The 17,506-nt window shown below is 42.0% G+C and overlaps 1 protein-coding gene across 1 annotated transcript in view; it reads right to left on the bottom strand.

The window, feature by feature from the left end:
• Positions 1-17,506, bottom strand: part of GAS6 (growth arrest specific 6) — a 40,105-nt gene continuing 22,599 nt past the window's right edge. Inside the window, exons 7-15 of the mRNA XM_005487991.4 lie at positions 16,089-16,214; positions 14,777-14,898; positions 14,544-14,662; positions 13,962-14,151; positions 8,488-8,652; positions 6,720-6,888; positions 4,973-5,145; positions 3,972-4,197; positions 1-587 (exon numbers count right to left, since the gene is read on the bottom strand). Of these exons, the coding sequence (XP_005488048.2) occupies positions 436-587; positions 3,972-4,197; positions 4,973-5,145; positions 6,720-6,888; positions 8,488-8,652; positions 13,962-14,151; positions 14,544-14,662; positions 14,777-14,898; positions 16,089-16,214 (1,442 nt within the window). The 3' untranslated portion in view covers positions 1-435. The remainder of the gene's footprint in view (positions 588-3,971; positions 4,198-4,972; positions 5,146-6,719; positions 6,889-8,487; positions 8,653-13,961; positions 14,152-14,543; positions 14,663-14,776; positions 14,899-16,088; positions 16,215-17,506) is intronic.

Below are 17,506 nucleotides of genomic sequence, written 5' to 3'. Positions count from 1 at the left end.
TAAATTAAAAACTTGTATGTAAATATTTTATTCTCTCATATTTTGCACATCAGAAAGCAGTGTTTGGTAATAAAAAATAATACAGAATTATTATTTTTCTTCCAGTCCATACTCATATATTACCAAGTTTCCCACATTGCAGATGAAACTGTCTCTTACAGCCTAAAGATAGTATTCACTTTCAGTACATTCTGTACTTTTGATTTATTTAATATTAGTCTTCTGAACTATTTACAAATATATTACAACCTTTAAACCTCAAAGCAAAGAGCATTTCAATAATCAATCTGACATAGGGATCAGTAGCTTCTACATAACTTCAGTGTTTAAGAGAAACTATACACGCAGTGCGGTAGATCTGAATAATTTATATCTTTTAAAAAAAGAAAAGCACTGAAAGTTTCTGAGTATAAAACTTTCGCATTGCAGTGGTACCTACTGACCCTCCTGGACTGGAGGACAGGAATGTGAGGTGATGTCACTGTGCTTGTAGAGAGCCTCATCCAAGTCCAGTGCTGTGTTGTTCAGCTTGAGGGTCATGCAGCCGTGGTAGGAGGCGGTGACCGGAGTGGAGGTGACAGGAACGTCTGTGGGAAAGGGGAGATAAATGTCTCTGACAGCTGCCTTTAAATAAACACCTGCCCTGCCTAGGCTCAGATGGATATTGCTTCAATGAGTTCACGCTCACCTCTTTCCATGCTGGTGTTTCTACCTCCCCTGCCCCCTTGCCAGAAGGCAAGAGCCCAATCCCAGACATGAGGAAAACACCATCTGTTCTGGTGCACCAAAGCCCTTCTCCCAGGCTGAACCCTTCCTCAGCTGCTCTGTGCCTCTGCAAGGCCTCCTGGATGAAACCTTGTGCTGCACAGCCTCACTGCAGTGGCACAATGTGCTCACACAGCCCCATGCTTTCCACCCCTCCATCTCCGAACCCTCTGCTTTGTTATTGGTGGAGATGTTAGACCTCCCTCTAATGCTCTTCCTCTTCAAAATAGCCTCCAAAATATTACGGAGAGAATTTTATGACAGGAAAGCACTTCCCATGTGCTGCCTCTGCCACTTGCTGGACTCATCTTTAACATGGTTTTGCTGTGTATGAGCACAGGAAGTTTGCTGGCCTTCATGAGCAAGGTGCTGGAATTCATCAGTTGAATTGGTCAGACTAATGAGGCTAATTTTTACTGTGGAGATCCACTGTTCTTTTAATCAGTTTACCAGAGACAGAAAACAGATGGCAAGGAAGAAGACACTAAGTACAATCCAATAGACTTGAGGAAATTAGTCAGTCTTACTACTAACTTCTGTAATATCATATACACACTGACTGTAAACAAACAAAAACCCAACACAGTAACATAACAACAAGAAAATCTACATGAGCTCTGTCCTCTACCTTTCCCCAAAGATCTTTAGTTTATTTACAACCCAAAGCTGACCCAATCTAACTGGTTGTGCAATGGAAAATAATGAACTCAAAGAATATTTAACTTCCCAGTGATTCAGGTGGCTAAATAAATCACTTATCTTTACATTGAAGCAAGGACAACTTGAACAGTAGGTTGTCCTGTTGACCCAAGATTATATGAAATTTAAAGTGTTCTGCCTGGAGATATGCAGGGCTGATGTGCTCAGACACAGCTCAGACAGAATCTGGGACTGAGTGGGAGACAGAACATTGGTGGGAGATCTGTAAGCCACAAAGAAATACTATAAACCTCTTCAGCTTCCTGGGGGAGAGCTACCATTGCTCAGTAGTTGTTTTATTTAGTGATGTTATCTATTTCCCATTCCCCTCCATTTGCCAAAGTTTATCTGCAAAGTCTGCTGAAGGAATGCAGCATCTCTGTTGTAATACCTTACAGGAATGTAAATTAAATTTTGAGTCAGAAGAGTTGAAGTTGTGACTTAACAACTTGAAGACTCATCTAAGGAGTCAAGCAGATTGCTGTCACATGTGCCACAGAGCTGACTGAAACACAGTGTGGGCTTTCAGATAGATTTGTAAGAGATTAAAAAGGATTTTTTTTTTTCATTTTATTGTAAAAATACAATAATTTATACAATGAAATACAATTTCATTGTATTGTAAACTATGTGAAATATTTAATTTTCTGTTTTGACTAGAAATGGATCTGTCCAAAATGTGGTCATGTAAAGATTTGAAAGCCTAGTTTAAAGGTTTGTTCACCTAGTGGAATGCATAGTTTCGGAAAAATCATCTATGCATCACATAAATTACATAATTTAGAATTTGCCAGAACTGAAAAGCCTATAGAAAATGTAATAAATGTCTACATGTTTCCTCTTATCTGTTGAAACTCTAAGTAGTATTTCTTCCACATTTGCAACATTAGCTGTCCTTAGGATCAGACTTAATACATATTTGGATCCAGAATTATTTCTTTCTTTGTGGCAAATGGAATAAAGAGGTGAAGTTTGACCACTATACTGTTTTTTCCACAGGGTATGGAAGCACGGAAAAACCAAAAACTACGTAATGTTTTCAAAATCTGAATGAGCCAAACTGACTTAGCTCTGACCATTTGGTATTGTTACTTAACCCAGAGTGATTAATCCAACTGAAGTGCTGAAATGTTTATTTATTTGGCAAATGACAGTGTTTCTCAAGCAAGTGCCGGGTTCCTCTCAATGGCAAAAGCAGAGTGCTGGCGGAAATTCCTGTTGCTAAGCATGACAGATCAAAGGGGGGATAGCAGCTAAACCTACAGCAGCCAGCTGGGCCTGAGCTGCCACGGCCATGGCAGTGAAAACCAGGGCTGCACCCTGCACAGGTAGTCTAAACCACAGAGAACCTGCACAGTGACAGAATTGGATGATTTCTGAGCTGTGGAAATCTCCACTGGGCACCTGAGAGCAGCTTAAAAGAAAGCAGGCAACCTCTCTTGCCTGTGCAATGGCCAGCTTAGATAATTTAATCTGAGAGTAGAAAATGCCACGTTTGGGATTTCAGCCTTGTTCCTGCCACTGTGTGGATGTCCCAGAGTATGTGGCCTCCACCTTTCAGGTGTGACTGGGAGCCATTTGCATCATCAGCAAAAATCCTCAGCAAAAAACTCTTGTTCATGGTGGGGACAGCCACACCATGTGTACTGTGTGGCACCTCAGCCACCCTGTTCCAGCCTGACTGCTTCAGCACCTCACTAGAAGCCAACATTTGTACCTCTCCCTTGCTTGGGCAAGTAAGGGCAAGATTTTGCTTAGCTGCTGGCATCATGTGCATCAGAGACATAAGTGTTCCTTTAATAGCATTCCTCAGCAGAAGGGACTGATAAACCTGTTCAGGCAGAACAAGAAACAAACTCCCAAACTTGGCCAAAATTCACGATTCAGATGAAAGTTTGATCTTACAGGTTCAGAAGAGAGGAGCAGACTGACCTCCCAGAAGAAACCCTGTTGTGCTGAAAAGCCAGAGACACTATAAATGGTGTTAACCCCTTGGTTGTGCCCTACCCGCCCCTGGCTGGGAGGCAGTCAGTTAACTGTGCCACGCTGTGATTGCTTCAAAGAGCATCAGCCAGGGACAATCCCCACACTGCGCTTCCCAAACTTCAGGCAAAATCCCCTGAGGCTCTAGTCCTCCCCTCAAGGAGGGCTCCCATGGATTCATTACATTAATGAAGCACTGCAAGAATCTGTAGCCCAACTCCTACGGATTTTACCAGGTTTAAGGTAATAACCCAGTTTACAGCAATCCTTCAGATTAAATAATTCTTATTGTTGAACAAGCAAAACCTCCTCTTAATATTTTTGCTTCCAGCTGCCCTCATAAGGACACAATCACTCAAGCAAAGTGCAACCCCAGATCCATTATGTTCCTGCATTGCAGACAAGGCCTGCTAAAGCAGAAAGAGAAGGACTCTCACAGCTTGAACAGAAACAGTTTTCCTGACTCCCAGCTCAGCAAAGCGAGTTGAAAGTCTGTGGTCCATGGTACAAAACTGGAGGCTCACCTGGCAATCCTCCCACGTATGTCTTCGTTGACTGCAAAGAGCTCTCCAGGATGGACAGATTGTCCTCCAACTCAGAGATGCTCAGTTCACTCTCTCCTGCTAGCCCATCTACCCTCAGGGATAAGTGATCTTTCTTGAGGAGGACATCCACAGAGTGTTCCTTTTTATCACAGAGATTTATTGCCAGCCTGGACACAACTGTGTTCTCCAAAGCCACGATGACAAACTGAACAGCAGCAGAAAGAAAGAAAAACAGTCAATGAGCAGAAAAATACCTAGCTACACTTACCCAGTACCAAGATGAGCCCAAAGTGTCCTTTATTACCAATATATTGCAGAGCCTTCAGAGAATTAGGCTTATTACTATTGCTGATTGTGTTCTGAGCTCATTTGCACAGATGAAAAAACCAGTGAACCAGTGGGACTAATTCTTGAAACTATTTTCTCAGAGAGAGTTCTTAGTGGGTCTTGCAGAAGTCATTATATTGCACTGGGGACAAACCAACTGGAGCTGCTGTACTATAAATGAAAATTGGCTCATGGGATTTAGTGAAATCCTTCCTGGCTTACCCTTATGGAATGCCAGAATTTAGCCCTTTGTTATGAATGCAATTCAACACTCCACTATGACTGGCTTTTCCCAGCACCTTTCCCACACCTAAAGCCTGTCTCTTGGCTACTTTGGGACAGCTACTGATAAGCAAGAATAGAAATCCATAGTTTATGGCACTAAACAGTTTCTGTGCCAGAAAATAAAATATGCCTGCATTCAAGAGAGCAGTTCTTTTACCTAGGCCACATTTGCAAAGAGCTCCCTATTAGCATCTGACACACACCTGTAAGAGGCAGAACTTCAGGCAAGCACTGTTGTTTCAGACTGTGCTCTGAACAGGTGGGACAAATAATGAAACAGGCATCAAACTTGACAGCTGGTTTTGAAATGGACTTCCAGTTACCAGGAAACAGCAAGGAAACGTCTCTACAAAAATACTTGTTTGTACCTGTTGCTTCTGTTTCTTTGTGGAGTGATAGTCAATCAGAGACAGCGATAAAGGGACAGATGCTTCTTCTGTAACTAGGGCAAACAGCACACCAGTATCTGTTGCTGGTTGAATTACAGCATTTACTTCAATTTCCCAATTTGTCTTGGTTTCATTTCCAGAAGAAGGTTGCACTGCAGAAAAAGGAATTCATTGGACAATGTGTCAAGTGGGTAAGCTGTTCAATTTCTCCCTGGAGAAGAGCATAGGCAGATGAGCATCTGGAGGGACTGCCACATCTTTTTTTATTTTACAAAAAATCATTCCAAAGCACCTGAACATAAAATTGGACAAGAAAATGGCATCAGTTTCCTCTTGATACCTTACGCATTCTGCTGGTTTTAGAATGTCAAAGGATAACATAAAGCTTTTTATCACAAAGAATTAGTCAAATTCCCATGGCTGCCAATCTGACACATTCAAAGAACTGCTGCAAGATAGGTCAATTGAAAACCAGTTTTTGAACCAGTCTGTCCAAAGATCACTGAGAAATCTGAGTTGAAATTTGACATGCAGGAAACATTTCTATGAAAGCCTGTATTAAACTCAAAAATTGTATAAGCATACTACACTCACCACCTACTCAAACTCTTCCTGATCACCAATCTCTCAGAAGTGTGGCATGTTTTATTTCACCTCTTGCACCCTGAATTAAATTTTCTGGTATCTACTTACTGCCTCAGTGCCCTAATAATTGAAAAGGTAATGAAGGCTGCAAAGAAAGATATCAATGTGCTCCTGTAACCTCCCTTCACAGGACTATTAGCTTTGCTACTTCACCACATCTTGAAATACAATAATCCATTCTTTATAGAGCTTACCCTTGCAAAGGAAAAAAAAAAAAAAAAGAGAATGATTGTTTGAAAAAAAATGCAGGTACTGAGGCCTTATCTGCACTTCACCTGCATTTTAGATGCTGCCTTGTCTTTACTATGGAACTTTTAAATCCATGTGCTAAGTAATATGACAGACACCTGGTACTCCCTAATTTACCATGGCACAGCAGAAAAATCCACATAACACTGAACAGATGGCTCCTGCAGAGCAGGACTTACACACCATACTAAAATAAATGGTCAGCATTTGTGTGGGTTCAGAAATATTGACAGCTGATTACACAGATAAGCAAACACAATAATCTAGAACAATAAAAGGTGACTTTCTGAGTGCTACATTAGTATGGATGAGTTTGATTTGAAACCTGTTATTACTGTATGCCAATTTCATTGGCTTCTATCAGAAATATGCTTACTGCATTTGTCCCAAGTGTAAGTAACGACAGCCCATGATTAGAAGTGAATCCAAGACAATAGACAATTTCAATTTTTCTGTCTATCATCATCTCAAGATACAGAAGTATGGCTTTCAGGTCTCCCGGTTGGGCAGGAAACAATGGTAAGGACTGGAAGCACCTAAGCTGCTGACAGAGAGGTGCAAAGCCTCTAAGGCTGAGGATGAGCTGGAGCCAGTCTGGCTGTGAAATGTGTTACTGGAGCTACACAGAAAGAACCTAATCCCTGCTGGCCATATTTGCACTGGCTTGAACTATCATTTACAAGCCTTCCTTTGACAAGAACCACAAGTTTAATCTTTTCTGCATCAATCTACAGTGAGTCTGGCACACACCTAAGTTTTAACACTGTTCATTAACCAGGTATGGTTAATGGCAGGACAACAGGTCAGAAACAAAAAATCCCAGCCTACTTACTGTGAGTAAGATTGAACACAGCAAAACCTCGGCCAGGATAGAAGGAGCCTCGTCCTGCTACAGCAAAGCACTGCATCTTTTCATTCATCTTTATGGTCTCCTGGATGGAGGTGTCCTCCCCATTCAGCCAGTTCCACGCCCGCATGCAGCCATCCAGCCGAGGGTTGATCTGGGAAGATAAAGCAGCATCTTATGCCTCAAATGATTGCTCAGTGACGAGGAATTGTGTGCAAAGGAATACTCAGTTATATTATCATCCTCAACAGTAGAAATAATTTTGATGTGTTATGCAAATCAAGAGGCAGCAACCAGAATCCTGTGATCCCAAGCAAGTGAATGGTCAGTATTTCCCCAGGAAACTCCCCTGAGCTCAGCTTGTCTCCACAGGCCAGAAGGGCATTAGCTAGTGCAGGTGCTGGTTTGGTTGTATTGGTTCTGTAAGCTCCTCTATGTGTTGCCCATCATTAATACAACTTATTTCTAAAGCTCTGTAGCCAGAGCTCCATAATTCAGCACTGCAAATGCTGGAGGCTAAGTTAAGGCTGGAAATCCCAATCCTTTTTGTCATTGCAAACAGCCTGCATGAAACACAAGACAGACATTGGAGCTGATCATCGTATGAGTTTTTGGGTTCTGGCTCAAGGAGGGGTGCCTGCACCACAAGACTGGCACACCACTCTGTACAAACCTCATTCCTTCCAGCTTCTAGTTAGGCTATCTTGTACCTAATGTATTAAATGTCTTAAATTTAATTTTAATATATAATACATTATATAATAAACCATTTAATAAAACATTAAATTAAATGTATTATCCTGTACCTAATGTCAGCATTAAAATGGGAGTCAGTTTGTAAAGAGAAGGCTCCTTGCAAAGTCTTTAAATCAACACCACTGCCCCCAGTTTAGTGAAGGAGAGAGAGAATTAAGTGTCTGAGCCAAGATAAAAACCTGAGGAGTTTCTGGCCCTCAATCCTAGATTCTGACTACACCCTGGGCTTACTGTTTCTGACAAGCAGTGGCCCTGAATGACTTCTTGTGAGGCACAGGAGCTGTGAGGCTCAGCTGCTGCACTCCCAGTCACAGAGCCTCAAGCTTGTCACCCAATTTAGGAATAAAGAGATGCAAATTTGGATTTCAAGGTGCCAACTCTGCTGGTGGTGGGCATTCAAACCAGCCTGAGCAGCAGCTATTCCAGAAACACAGCAATCATCCAATCTTACCCAAGGACTGCCTTAACTTTTATTCATATGCTGTATCTACTTCAATTAGGAGGAAGTAAAGAAAAATAAGCTTTTGTTTTTCCTTGGCTCTCACAATAGTGACACAGCAAACAAATGCAGCAAATTGTATTTGTTACACGTGAAGAACAAACTTTGGTCACAATACAAAGAGTGCCCCTGATGTTGGTTCCAGACTTAGTGGGCACAGTGTCACCCTCACACAGCAGCGTGGCCACTGACCCCTCCCCAGGCCACTCCTGCTCTCCAAGCCAGCATGACCACTGAGGATTTTGTCATGTGCTCCAATTTTGCTGTGCCCTAACTCTGCAGGTGGGATACATCTCACCCAAACTTACCAATCAAAACATCTGGGGACTCAACTTTGCTACTGGCTTATGGGCAGAAAGCTGCATCCAGAAGTTGATAATTCCACCTGTTTCAGGGCAGGTTGAACTGCTCTCAGGAAGGACCTACATTACCCCAAGAGAAGATGAACTCAAGCCCTTCAGGCATGCAAAGGAACGCAAGTTATCATGCCACACTTACTGGTAGAATAAGGTCCTTTGTTTTGAAAGGAATGCCTCCTACTGTCAAATTCAGCTGGTACACTCCCTTGTACAGTGTAAACAGGTTTCCTGAGACAGCAATTTTCATAACTGCATCCCTGTTCACCTTTATAATCAAATTTCTTTCAAGTTCCTCAACAGAGATCTGAAAAAGTAAAATTCGAAATTGAGTTATTAAGTACGAATAGAACTTAGTATCTGCAGTTGCAGGTACAGGACAGACCACAGTGAAATCCCCAAGATAAAGGAATATTTTCAGTCCCCAAGCCTCTTTGTTCACCTTTTAAGTTACATTCCACCTTGAAATGTAAATCTACTCTAGAAAGTAGTCTGTGATTAACCTTATTGGTGAAGACAGTCCATCTACTTCAAAACAGCTACAGAAAAATGTGAGTGGATTAAATACATGACTTTTGTAGGTTGCTTTATGCAAAATGTAAATGCAATAATGAGTTATTAATGAGAAACTTCCTATTGCAACTGCCTGTGAAAGGAAAAGCTGGAAGAACAAACAAGATGTCTTTTGTTGGATCAGTGTAAGATAATGTAGAAGCCTCCCAGACCCAGTCTTTTAATATCAACCTCCTCAAAAAGCACAACACAGAGTGGAAATTTTGAGAGGGTAATAAAAATGTGTAATAGGCAATAACTTTTCTCTCAAAAAAGCAACTGCAAGTTTTCCTTCCATGTCTCTGAAAAGCTACTTCTAGGAAGATTCTATTACCACTGAAAATTCAAAAAGATTTCATCATTTTGATTATGATCAGGCTGCACAGAGAAGCACTATAAAGCTTCTGTGGAGGGAGGGAAGGTGAAGCCCAAAGCTGATGCACCAGACTGGCCAGCAGCCAAGATTCTGCTGCCTTGGACATGGATCCTGCTACCAGTGGGGTGCTCTGTGGCTGTGGCAGAAGACAATTTCAATCCTTCTGTAAAGAAGAAAGGAACACACCTCCACTATTTCATAATCTTCTTCCCACTCTATGACAGATACTCCACCTACTCACTCTTCATCTGTACAGCTCTGTTCCCTGGGACACCCAGAAGCAGCTTCTATCAGTGAGCTGCTGTACAAACCAGTTATCTGTTTCAGAGGATGTTTAGACATGTCCTGCCCTCTCCCTGCTAGCAGGCCAAGTCCTGAGCATCCTTCTCTCTGTATTCTGATTAGCAGTTCCAAATTGCTCTTATCAGCCATTCTGAGCTCTTGCTCTGTGGCTGTAACATAAAGGAGAACATAAAGGGGTTGAGCAGGTTTGTACCTGGGCACTCCCTTTGGATTGCAGTCTTCAGTAATCAAGATTAAGTGAATTTGATAGTAGGAAAGATTATTCACAGAATTTCCTCCTCTCATGAACCTTTTTCTTCTCTTATGAATTCCAGTACAATCTGGTTTATATTGCTACAGCACTGTTTCCACCTGCTGTGTTGCTCTATGCCACATCCTACAGAACATGAATTTATTTGTCTGCAGCTTGCTTGTTTAAAGCAGCACCTACATCTCCAGACTGCATTTCATGGAGACACACCAGCCAGTCTCAAACAGGCTCTTTCTGAGTATTGGGTGGCTGTGAAGCCCATTCAGTGTGTGGGAACATAAGCCCACAGGCTGTGCAGCCAAAAACTCACACACCTCTGCCCAGTGTCATGGTCACCACTGCCCTGATGCTCCAGGCTGTGGAGTGCCACAGGGAGCGGGCACAGAGCATCTCCCTGCTCCTGGCACAGCCACTGGGCAGACACAGAGCCAGTGGGAATTGGGAATAGCCAGCTGCAGCAGTGCCCATGCTCTGAAGAAACACTGCTACTTACAGTAGCAGTGCCCACCAGAATTCAGGGCCTTTTAAAATTTTATTAGATTGCATAGCAAGTAATAACATATAAATAAATTAAAAAAAAATCTGAGTTCTTAGCTGCATCTGATCTTTAATACAAGCAAACCAAAATCAGTGAAAACTTCCATAGGAGAAGAGGTTAATCCCTGTGGGAATTCTCAACAGATTCCAGTTTAGGAAATTACATTCTGCCTACTTTACAATGCCCTCTGGCTGTTTAAGCTCCTGCTTCTTATAGTCAAAGCTGAATTGCTGGTGCCCTACCATCACATATAAACCAAAAGAGGAAGCCTTTCAGTAGTTAGCATCCTGCTACAATTCCCTACTCCTATGGCAAGGAGAAGCTGCTTGCTGCTGCCACCATGGCTTAGGGAGATTCAGGAGGACAGTTCTCACAGCTAAGGGTTCCCATATGCTTTAGCAAGGGCAGGCAGCTTTGTGTGTTGGACTCATGCCCTGGACAGCTCATGACACACAGCCAGCCTGCCCACTGTTTGCTGAAAAGCAAGTGGACAGCACTGAAAAGGGACAGACCTACAGTCAGCTGCAGGGTTACAACCAAATACCAATCTTGTGATTGCTTAATTTTCAGCCCTGACATTTAACAGTGCAGGTAAGTTATTATTTTTGCCAACCAGACAGTGCCCTCAGAGCAGGACTAAACTGAACACTGAAAATAAGACAAAATGATGACTGTTTTTGGAAATGCAAAACAAACTGAAGGCAAGTGCATTCTCTATCATAATTTCATACGTGCCACTTCATCCAGCTGCATTACACACAAATAACCACATTGAAAGTCTTTCCTGAGGTTTGCTTGTTTGTGTTTTCAATGCTAGTTCAATGCTCATTGCAAAATATTTTAGGAAGGATTAACACCAGAGAAAATACCTAGGTAGAAATATTGGCATGAAGTTTTAAAAATGCCATTGTATTTCAGTGAAGGTATGCAACTTTTGCTCAAGAGATGAGAACACAGCTGGTGCTTTTTCATATCTTTTGCTTTTAAATAGTTGTTGTTTGTTCATCTGCTGCAAGTTAAGTAGTAAAATTTCTTTTCTCAAAACCCATATGAAGTTCTCTCAGTATCCAAAGTCCTCTGGTAAAGATCTAGCCAAAACTAAGGGCTTGATTCTGTGCATACTGAAGTGCAGACTAAAGCTCACAACTGCACTTAAGCCTGTGACATCTGAAGGTTGTTGGGGGTGTGTTTCAGAGAAAGTGAGGCTGCAAAGTACACACACAAGTCCATGCTCAAAATGAAATGTGCGGCTACATGTTTTATAATAGGAGACAGTAAAAAGAAATCTTTAAAAAGGATTTCCTAAATCAAAAACCATGCCAGAGAGAGAGAAATGGAGAAATGTGAGAGGGGATAAAATGTAGGAACATATTTACAGTTGTATCACTCAGCCATATAGATTAAATGGCATTTAGAGGTGTGTGACACTAGATGTCAAGCAGAAGAGAGCCAAGTATCTCTAGGGTGAAAGCAAGAGAGAAGAAAATACAGCAGAGAAAGGAGAAATCAACAGCCCCCCAGCAAACCAGGCAAGGTCCCAGGTCTCAAAGGTGTAAAATAGGCAATCAAAAGACTAAAGGCTCCTTCCTCCTGCTGTTGTTCATCCGTGGGTAAATGCTTCTGCTTTGGGGCACTATCAGCACTGTTTCACTCTGGGAGACAGTGACCAGAATTATGGCCACTGACCTGCTCCAGGTCCATTCCTGTGGCAGCCCTTCACGATGCCCCCTCCTGCACTTGTGCCATACTATCTGTGCCTCTGGCACTGCTCAGCCCACACACAGGGCAGCACCCCTGGCTGCAGGGACACCTCTGCCTCCCCCCATCAGCGTGGCTCCTGCGTGGCCTTGAGGAAGGATTTCTGGGGGGATTTGCATAACCCATCAGAAAATGTGCAGGGTGTGTTGCTGCAGCCACTCGGCCAGGCAATTCCTTGGTTAGGATGGTACCTGGGGATAAGAGCCCTGACACTGATAGCTGGCAGGAGACATTTAATTCTTGCCTAAACATGACACTTTCATCCCACTGCCTTCTCTCCCTGAAAAAAGAAAACACATTTCAGCTGTGTCCCCCTCAAACTAGTATGGGCTAGTTTGTAATTATCTTATAATGAGGGCAGGCACTTGGCAAGTACGTTAGCTCCTCTATTAAATGAGTTAGCTTGACAACTGCTGATTTTTGTGACTCCCAAGTCACTCCAGTGGCATCCACTCTGCTTTTCACATCTTTTGTCACCATCCTCTCTTTACAGGCAATTACAATTGTCATATTTCAAATTAGCAGAACAACTCACCATAAAATTTGGTAAGAACTGGCTTGAAGCCATTCCTATATGTAAAGATACAGCATGTCACACATTTTATCTACAACTTCACTGAACCTCTACAGTTCTCCATTTGGAATCTAAAATTGTTTCATTGTCATTAAAGGAACTGAACCAAACATCACCTCATCTGCTGGAAGCATTACCAAATGTTAGTGGTTCATAGTGAATGTATTCAAGGCCTTCTTAATTTATTAATTAGAAACAATTTTTTCCCACTTTGCTTATTTCTTTAATGTATAATTTGGAGCTTTTATATACTAAAAAATGTAAACCAGAAAATGATTCAGTTACCAGTATCTGCATTTGTCTCATACGTGAGTTAGCTGAGAACTTCCCACCCACTCCCCAAGAGGCACATCAATTTAAAAGTTAAAAGAACTAATTAAGTAAGAAAAAATGAAAGGAGAGGAAAAGCAGAAGTGAGAAAGCATGTATAAACTGCTCATGTAGTCTAGATCACACTGCAGCACGTTTTTCATGATACTGGCACAAATGGCAACAACCATAATGCTCCCAAAATCACCAGCTGATGTTCTGTGAGAGTGCCAAGAAGAATATGAACCCTTACAATCCATACAATCTCATGAGATTTCTGGGATTATGGTATCAATAAAGAGATGCTTTAGGGGTTACAGTGGTGTTGCTGGGTTGACAGTTGGCCTTCATGGTTTTAGAGGTCTCTTCCAACCTTTTTTGGAATTCCCTGATGCTATAGTAGACCCCAATATCTTTACAAGGGAAACAGTCTATTTTCTATATAAATAGGCCTGAAGACTTTATAAAAAGTATACTGTAGCATAAGAGATTTGTCAAGGCCTCAGAAAATCTGAGGCCTGTAACTAAACAAATGAAGGAATAAACAAAAGTAATAAACACACCTCCCCACACCAAATACACTTGGAAACTTTCTTAAAAGAAGAGTAAGAGGGAAGGATCTCTTTATCTGACCTCCAGCCCTCAGCCAGAGGGCATCTTCTTGAACTGATGGGAAGTCATCTTAGCACTACTACATCTCAAAGGCACTGTTTGTGCAAGTGGTTGCTCTGGTTGTGCAAATTAGAGATGCAGTGTATATTACAATGGATATAAAGTATACTTCAATTTCTTAGGAAAAATATTTTCACCTAGCCATGTGTAACATACTGGCATGCCTTTAATGGACAGACAGGTTGGAGAAGCTTTTTCCCAGGAATGCACAGAGTCTGTCTGCACTTGATGAGTGCCCCCAGAGAGGCCAGGAAGGGGTGGGGCCCCGGCAGGCGAGGGCTCACCGTTTGCCACATGCCGTGGTTGATGAGCGGCCCGGTGCTGGTGACGCGGCCCACGCCGCTGTACTTGAGCTGCAGCTCCAGCCGTCCCTTGCGCAGAGCCAGCACGATCCACGTGCTGTCTTGATGGCCTCCAGCAAAGAAAAGGATACCTTCAGGATCAAAGGTTCTAAAGTCGAACTCAGCCACAAGTCTGACCGCACAGGTGCCAAGAAATAAATTAGTTATGCAGAGTTCAAAAACCACAGAGTATTTTCCATACAGATAGCATCAATTCTAGCAGCTCTAAAGCTCTGTTAAAATACACTAGCTTTTAATGTACTCCTGAAAGCCTTAAGATGTGAGTACAGCTTTTAAAACATCACCAAGAATAAAGAGTACAATAATATATTTCAGTAATTATCCTAACAGCTCTGTGGCCAAGGCTGCCTTTCTCAATTACTGGTTTAGGTAACGTTTAGCCTAACAGGACTTCATAATCCAAGCAAATAATGATGAATGTAGGGTCAATTATTATTGTAACAACTCCCTTGCATGCATCAAAGCCAGATAGAGCACTTCACTGCCAGTCTCAATTGTCCTCACCTCGTCAGTTGTTTCCTTTTGAAGCGCAGCCTGATAACAGGAGTGCCGCTGAACATCCTCCCCAGGTGCAAGGATTTAATACTCCTTCCAACAGCAAAAGGCACACATGGTATGATGTTCTATAATCAAAACACATTTCTGAGTGCTTATTATCCTCACAGAGCAGAAAGAGAATTGGAGAGTGCTGTGAAGTAAAGGTCTGTCTGCAGTTACAGCAATGAACGCTGACATACCTCACATGTATTCATGTCCTGGGAAAGCTTCACTCCCCCTCTGCCATCACAATGACAGGTGTAACTCCCTGGTGAGTTTACACAGGTCTGTTCACAGAGCTGTTCTTTGCATTCATCTATATCTACACAAGATCAGCGAAGAAGAGAGGTAAAACAAACTGAGTTTGTTTAAACATTTAAACATGACAGAACTGAGGGAATGGCCTGAAGTTGTGTCAGGGGAGGTTTAGGTTGGATATTAGAAAAAGGTTTTCCACCTAGAGGAGGATTGGGCACTGGAACAGGCTCCCCAGAGAAGTGGTCATAGCACCAAGCCTGACAGAGCTCAATAAGCATTAGGACAATGGTCTTGGGCACATGGTGTGACTGTTGGTAATGGTGCTGTGCAGGGCTGGGAGTAAAGACTCTATCCTTGGATCCTTGTGGGTCCCTTCCAACTCAGCTTATTCTGTGAAATCTATTTTCACAGACAGATTCCAGCTGCCCAAAGATACATAGCAAGTCAGTGGGAAGGCTGGAAGCAGAACTCAACTACTTGTCTGCTGGAGCAGAGCCCTGGGCTTTAACTCCTAGACAACACTTCCTCCCTTCAGGCCCCTTCTGCTATGCCTGTAGTGACTGGCTTCTGCTCCTTGCAGTCAGGGAGTGCATATAAAACCTGAGTTTCTCATTCACTCTTTTCTTTTTTTCTTCAGCTATTTTTTGTCTTCTTCACAAACAAATGCAGGAAAGCAAATTGTGACAGCTCACAGGGATCTCTTCAGGCAGAGTTTAACACTTAACGCCCAACAGGACGGGTTGGAGTGTGATTTGAATTAACTTAGACAAAAGGCAGGGAACAGTGCTGGTTTTGGAATACTTCCAAAACTTACTCTGTTGAGAAAGCTTGCAGCAGTGCAGCCAGCAGAACTCTGCATGGTTCCAGTACATATTAAATTCCTAGTTCAGAGTAATACCACAAGACAGGTTTTGAAAAAAGAGCTACTGCTTTGTAACTTTTCTTGTCCTACGAAGAGACAGCAACATGCACAGATGCTTCTCAGCTTTCACCAGATCTTGCACTTGTTGAAATTTCAAGCAATCTCAGTACTTTGGCTCGTACAGCTCAATTCCAGTCATCAAAGGTGACTGCAAACTCACTGAACTCAAAGGTGACTGTAAACTGCAAACTCACTCCTAACTAGGGAAAGGGAGCAGAACTCCAGTGTGTAAGCAAGATTAAAAAAACAAAAAAGCTTTTACTAAAACTAAATTTCTGGGGTTCTACAGATTTAAGTTATATCATAAATGCTAACACATTTCTTGTGCTTACCCTGACAAGTTTTTCTCACATCATCGTACTTGTAGCCTGCATCGCAAAGACATTCATATGAGCTTATTAAATTTTTACAGTGAGCTTCTCCACAGATGTCTGCTGATGCTGTGCATTCATCTATGTCTGCAAAACAAGCAATTAAACAACCCAACTTCAGAGGAGTATAATCACTTCACTCTTCACATAGAGTGAGCTTAGGGCAAGGAGATCCCTGCATTACTTTGAAAACTGAAAAAAACCAGTATCTTTAAGAATCTACTTTTAGGGTTAGCTAGCTATAAGAAGTGACTTCAGGCTTCAAAAATCAGTTGGTCTTTTTTACCTTAAGCCATTAACCACTGTTGGAAAAAGCAACGTAAAGTAAACCAGGAGAAAAACTGTAAAACAACACAACTACCACAAAACCAAAAAGACCCACTCTCTCCAATCAGGGGACTGAAACTGCAAGTTTAAAAAAGCAACAGGCAGAAACTTGGGAGTGGCAGCATGAATCTTATCCAAAATGCTGAAGGAACACTCAGCCTATGGCACTTCAGACATTTCTGCTCTGTGTCCTCAGACAAGCAAACAATACATTTTCATATATTTACAAAGCTAGGATCTGAATCTGCTGGTGGCAAGGGAGAACTGAAGCAGCCCAATTTGTCCCAGAGAACAAGCCATGCCAGAGAGACGTGGGGTTTTGCCATAAGGGCAGGCAATGAACTGGAACTGGAAGTCCATGAAAAAACCTGATTGTTTTCCTCACATGTTAACTAATACCCTGCAAAATCCCAGTGTTGACAAAACATTTGCAGTGTACTAAGAGTTTAATATTTACTTTTGCTTTCTAGTATGTGTTAAAATTACAATTACTCATGACTCTTGTTGATTTTCCCACATATGAGCAAACTGGCTGAGTACCCAGTGTAGCTTAGCCTACAAATTAAGGCAAGAGGGAACTTTTGTGTGTATGCTCACGATGACAGGAACAAACATTTAAGAAGTCAAAATGCAATGATAAATCTGAGCTATCAATAACCACACCTGACAGTAATCTCAGCAGCTGGAAGGTCACACCTTGAAGCGACAGAATGCTTATATATCAGTGTTCACAGTGCTCTAGGAGACAGTACTAGGGTATGGAACAAATGTACACACACAGCAAAACAAATACATATGTGAGCCCCTTGCCAGCCACCTGTCCATGCTGGCTGGCACCAGAGGGCAATTCAAAAGTGAAGTTGGCTCTTCTAAGTTGGTTAGGAATGGATACCATGTAATCTATCACTTTTTAGAGTGTAAGTGAAATAGAAACAAAATCTTGCTGTTTTTCTTTTTGCTGGTAGAATTAATAAATTGTTCAGATCATGTATGCAAATTGTTTAGAAATATGTCATTACATCCATCTCTAAGGGATATATGCCTCTTTTTTC

Source organism: Zonotrichia albicollis, chromosome 2, assembly GCF_047830755.1.
Source record: "Zonotrichia albicollis isolate bZonAlb1 chromosome 2, bZonAlb1.hap1, whole genome shotgun sequence".
Taxonomy (NCBI): Eukaryota; Metazoa; Chordata; class Aves; order Passeriformes; family Passerellidae; genus Zonotrichia; species Zonotrichia albicollis.
The sequence above is the reverse complement of the archived record's forward strand: the minus strand, read 5'-3'. Positions and strand labels throughout refer to the sequence as shown.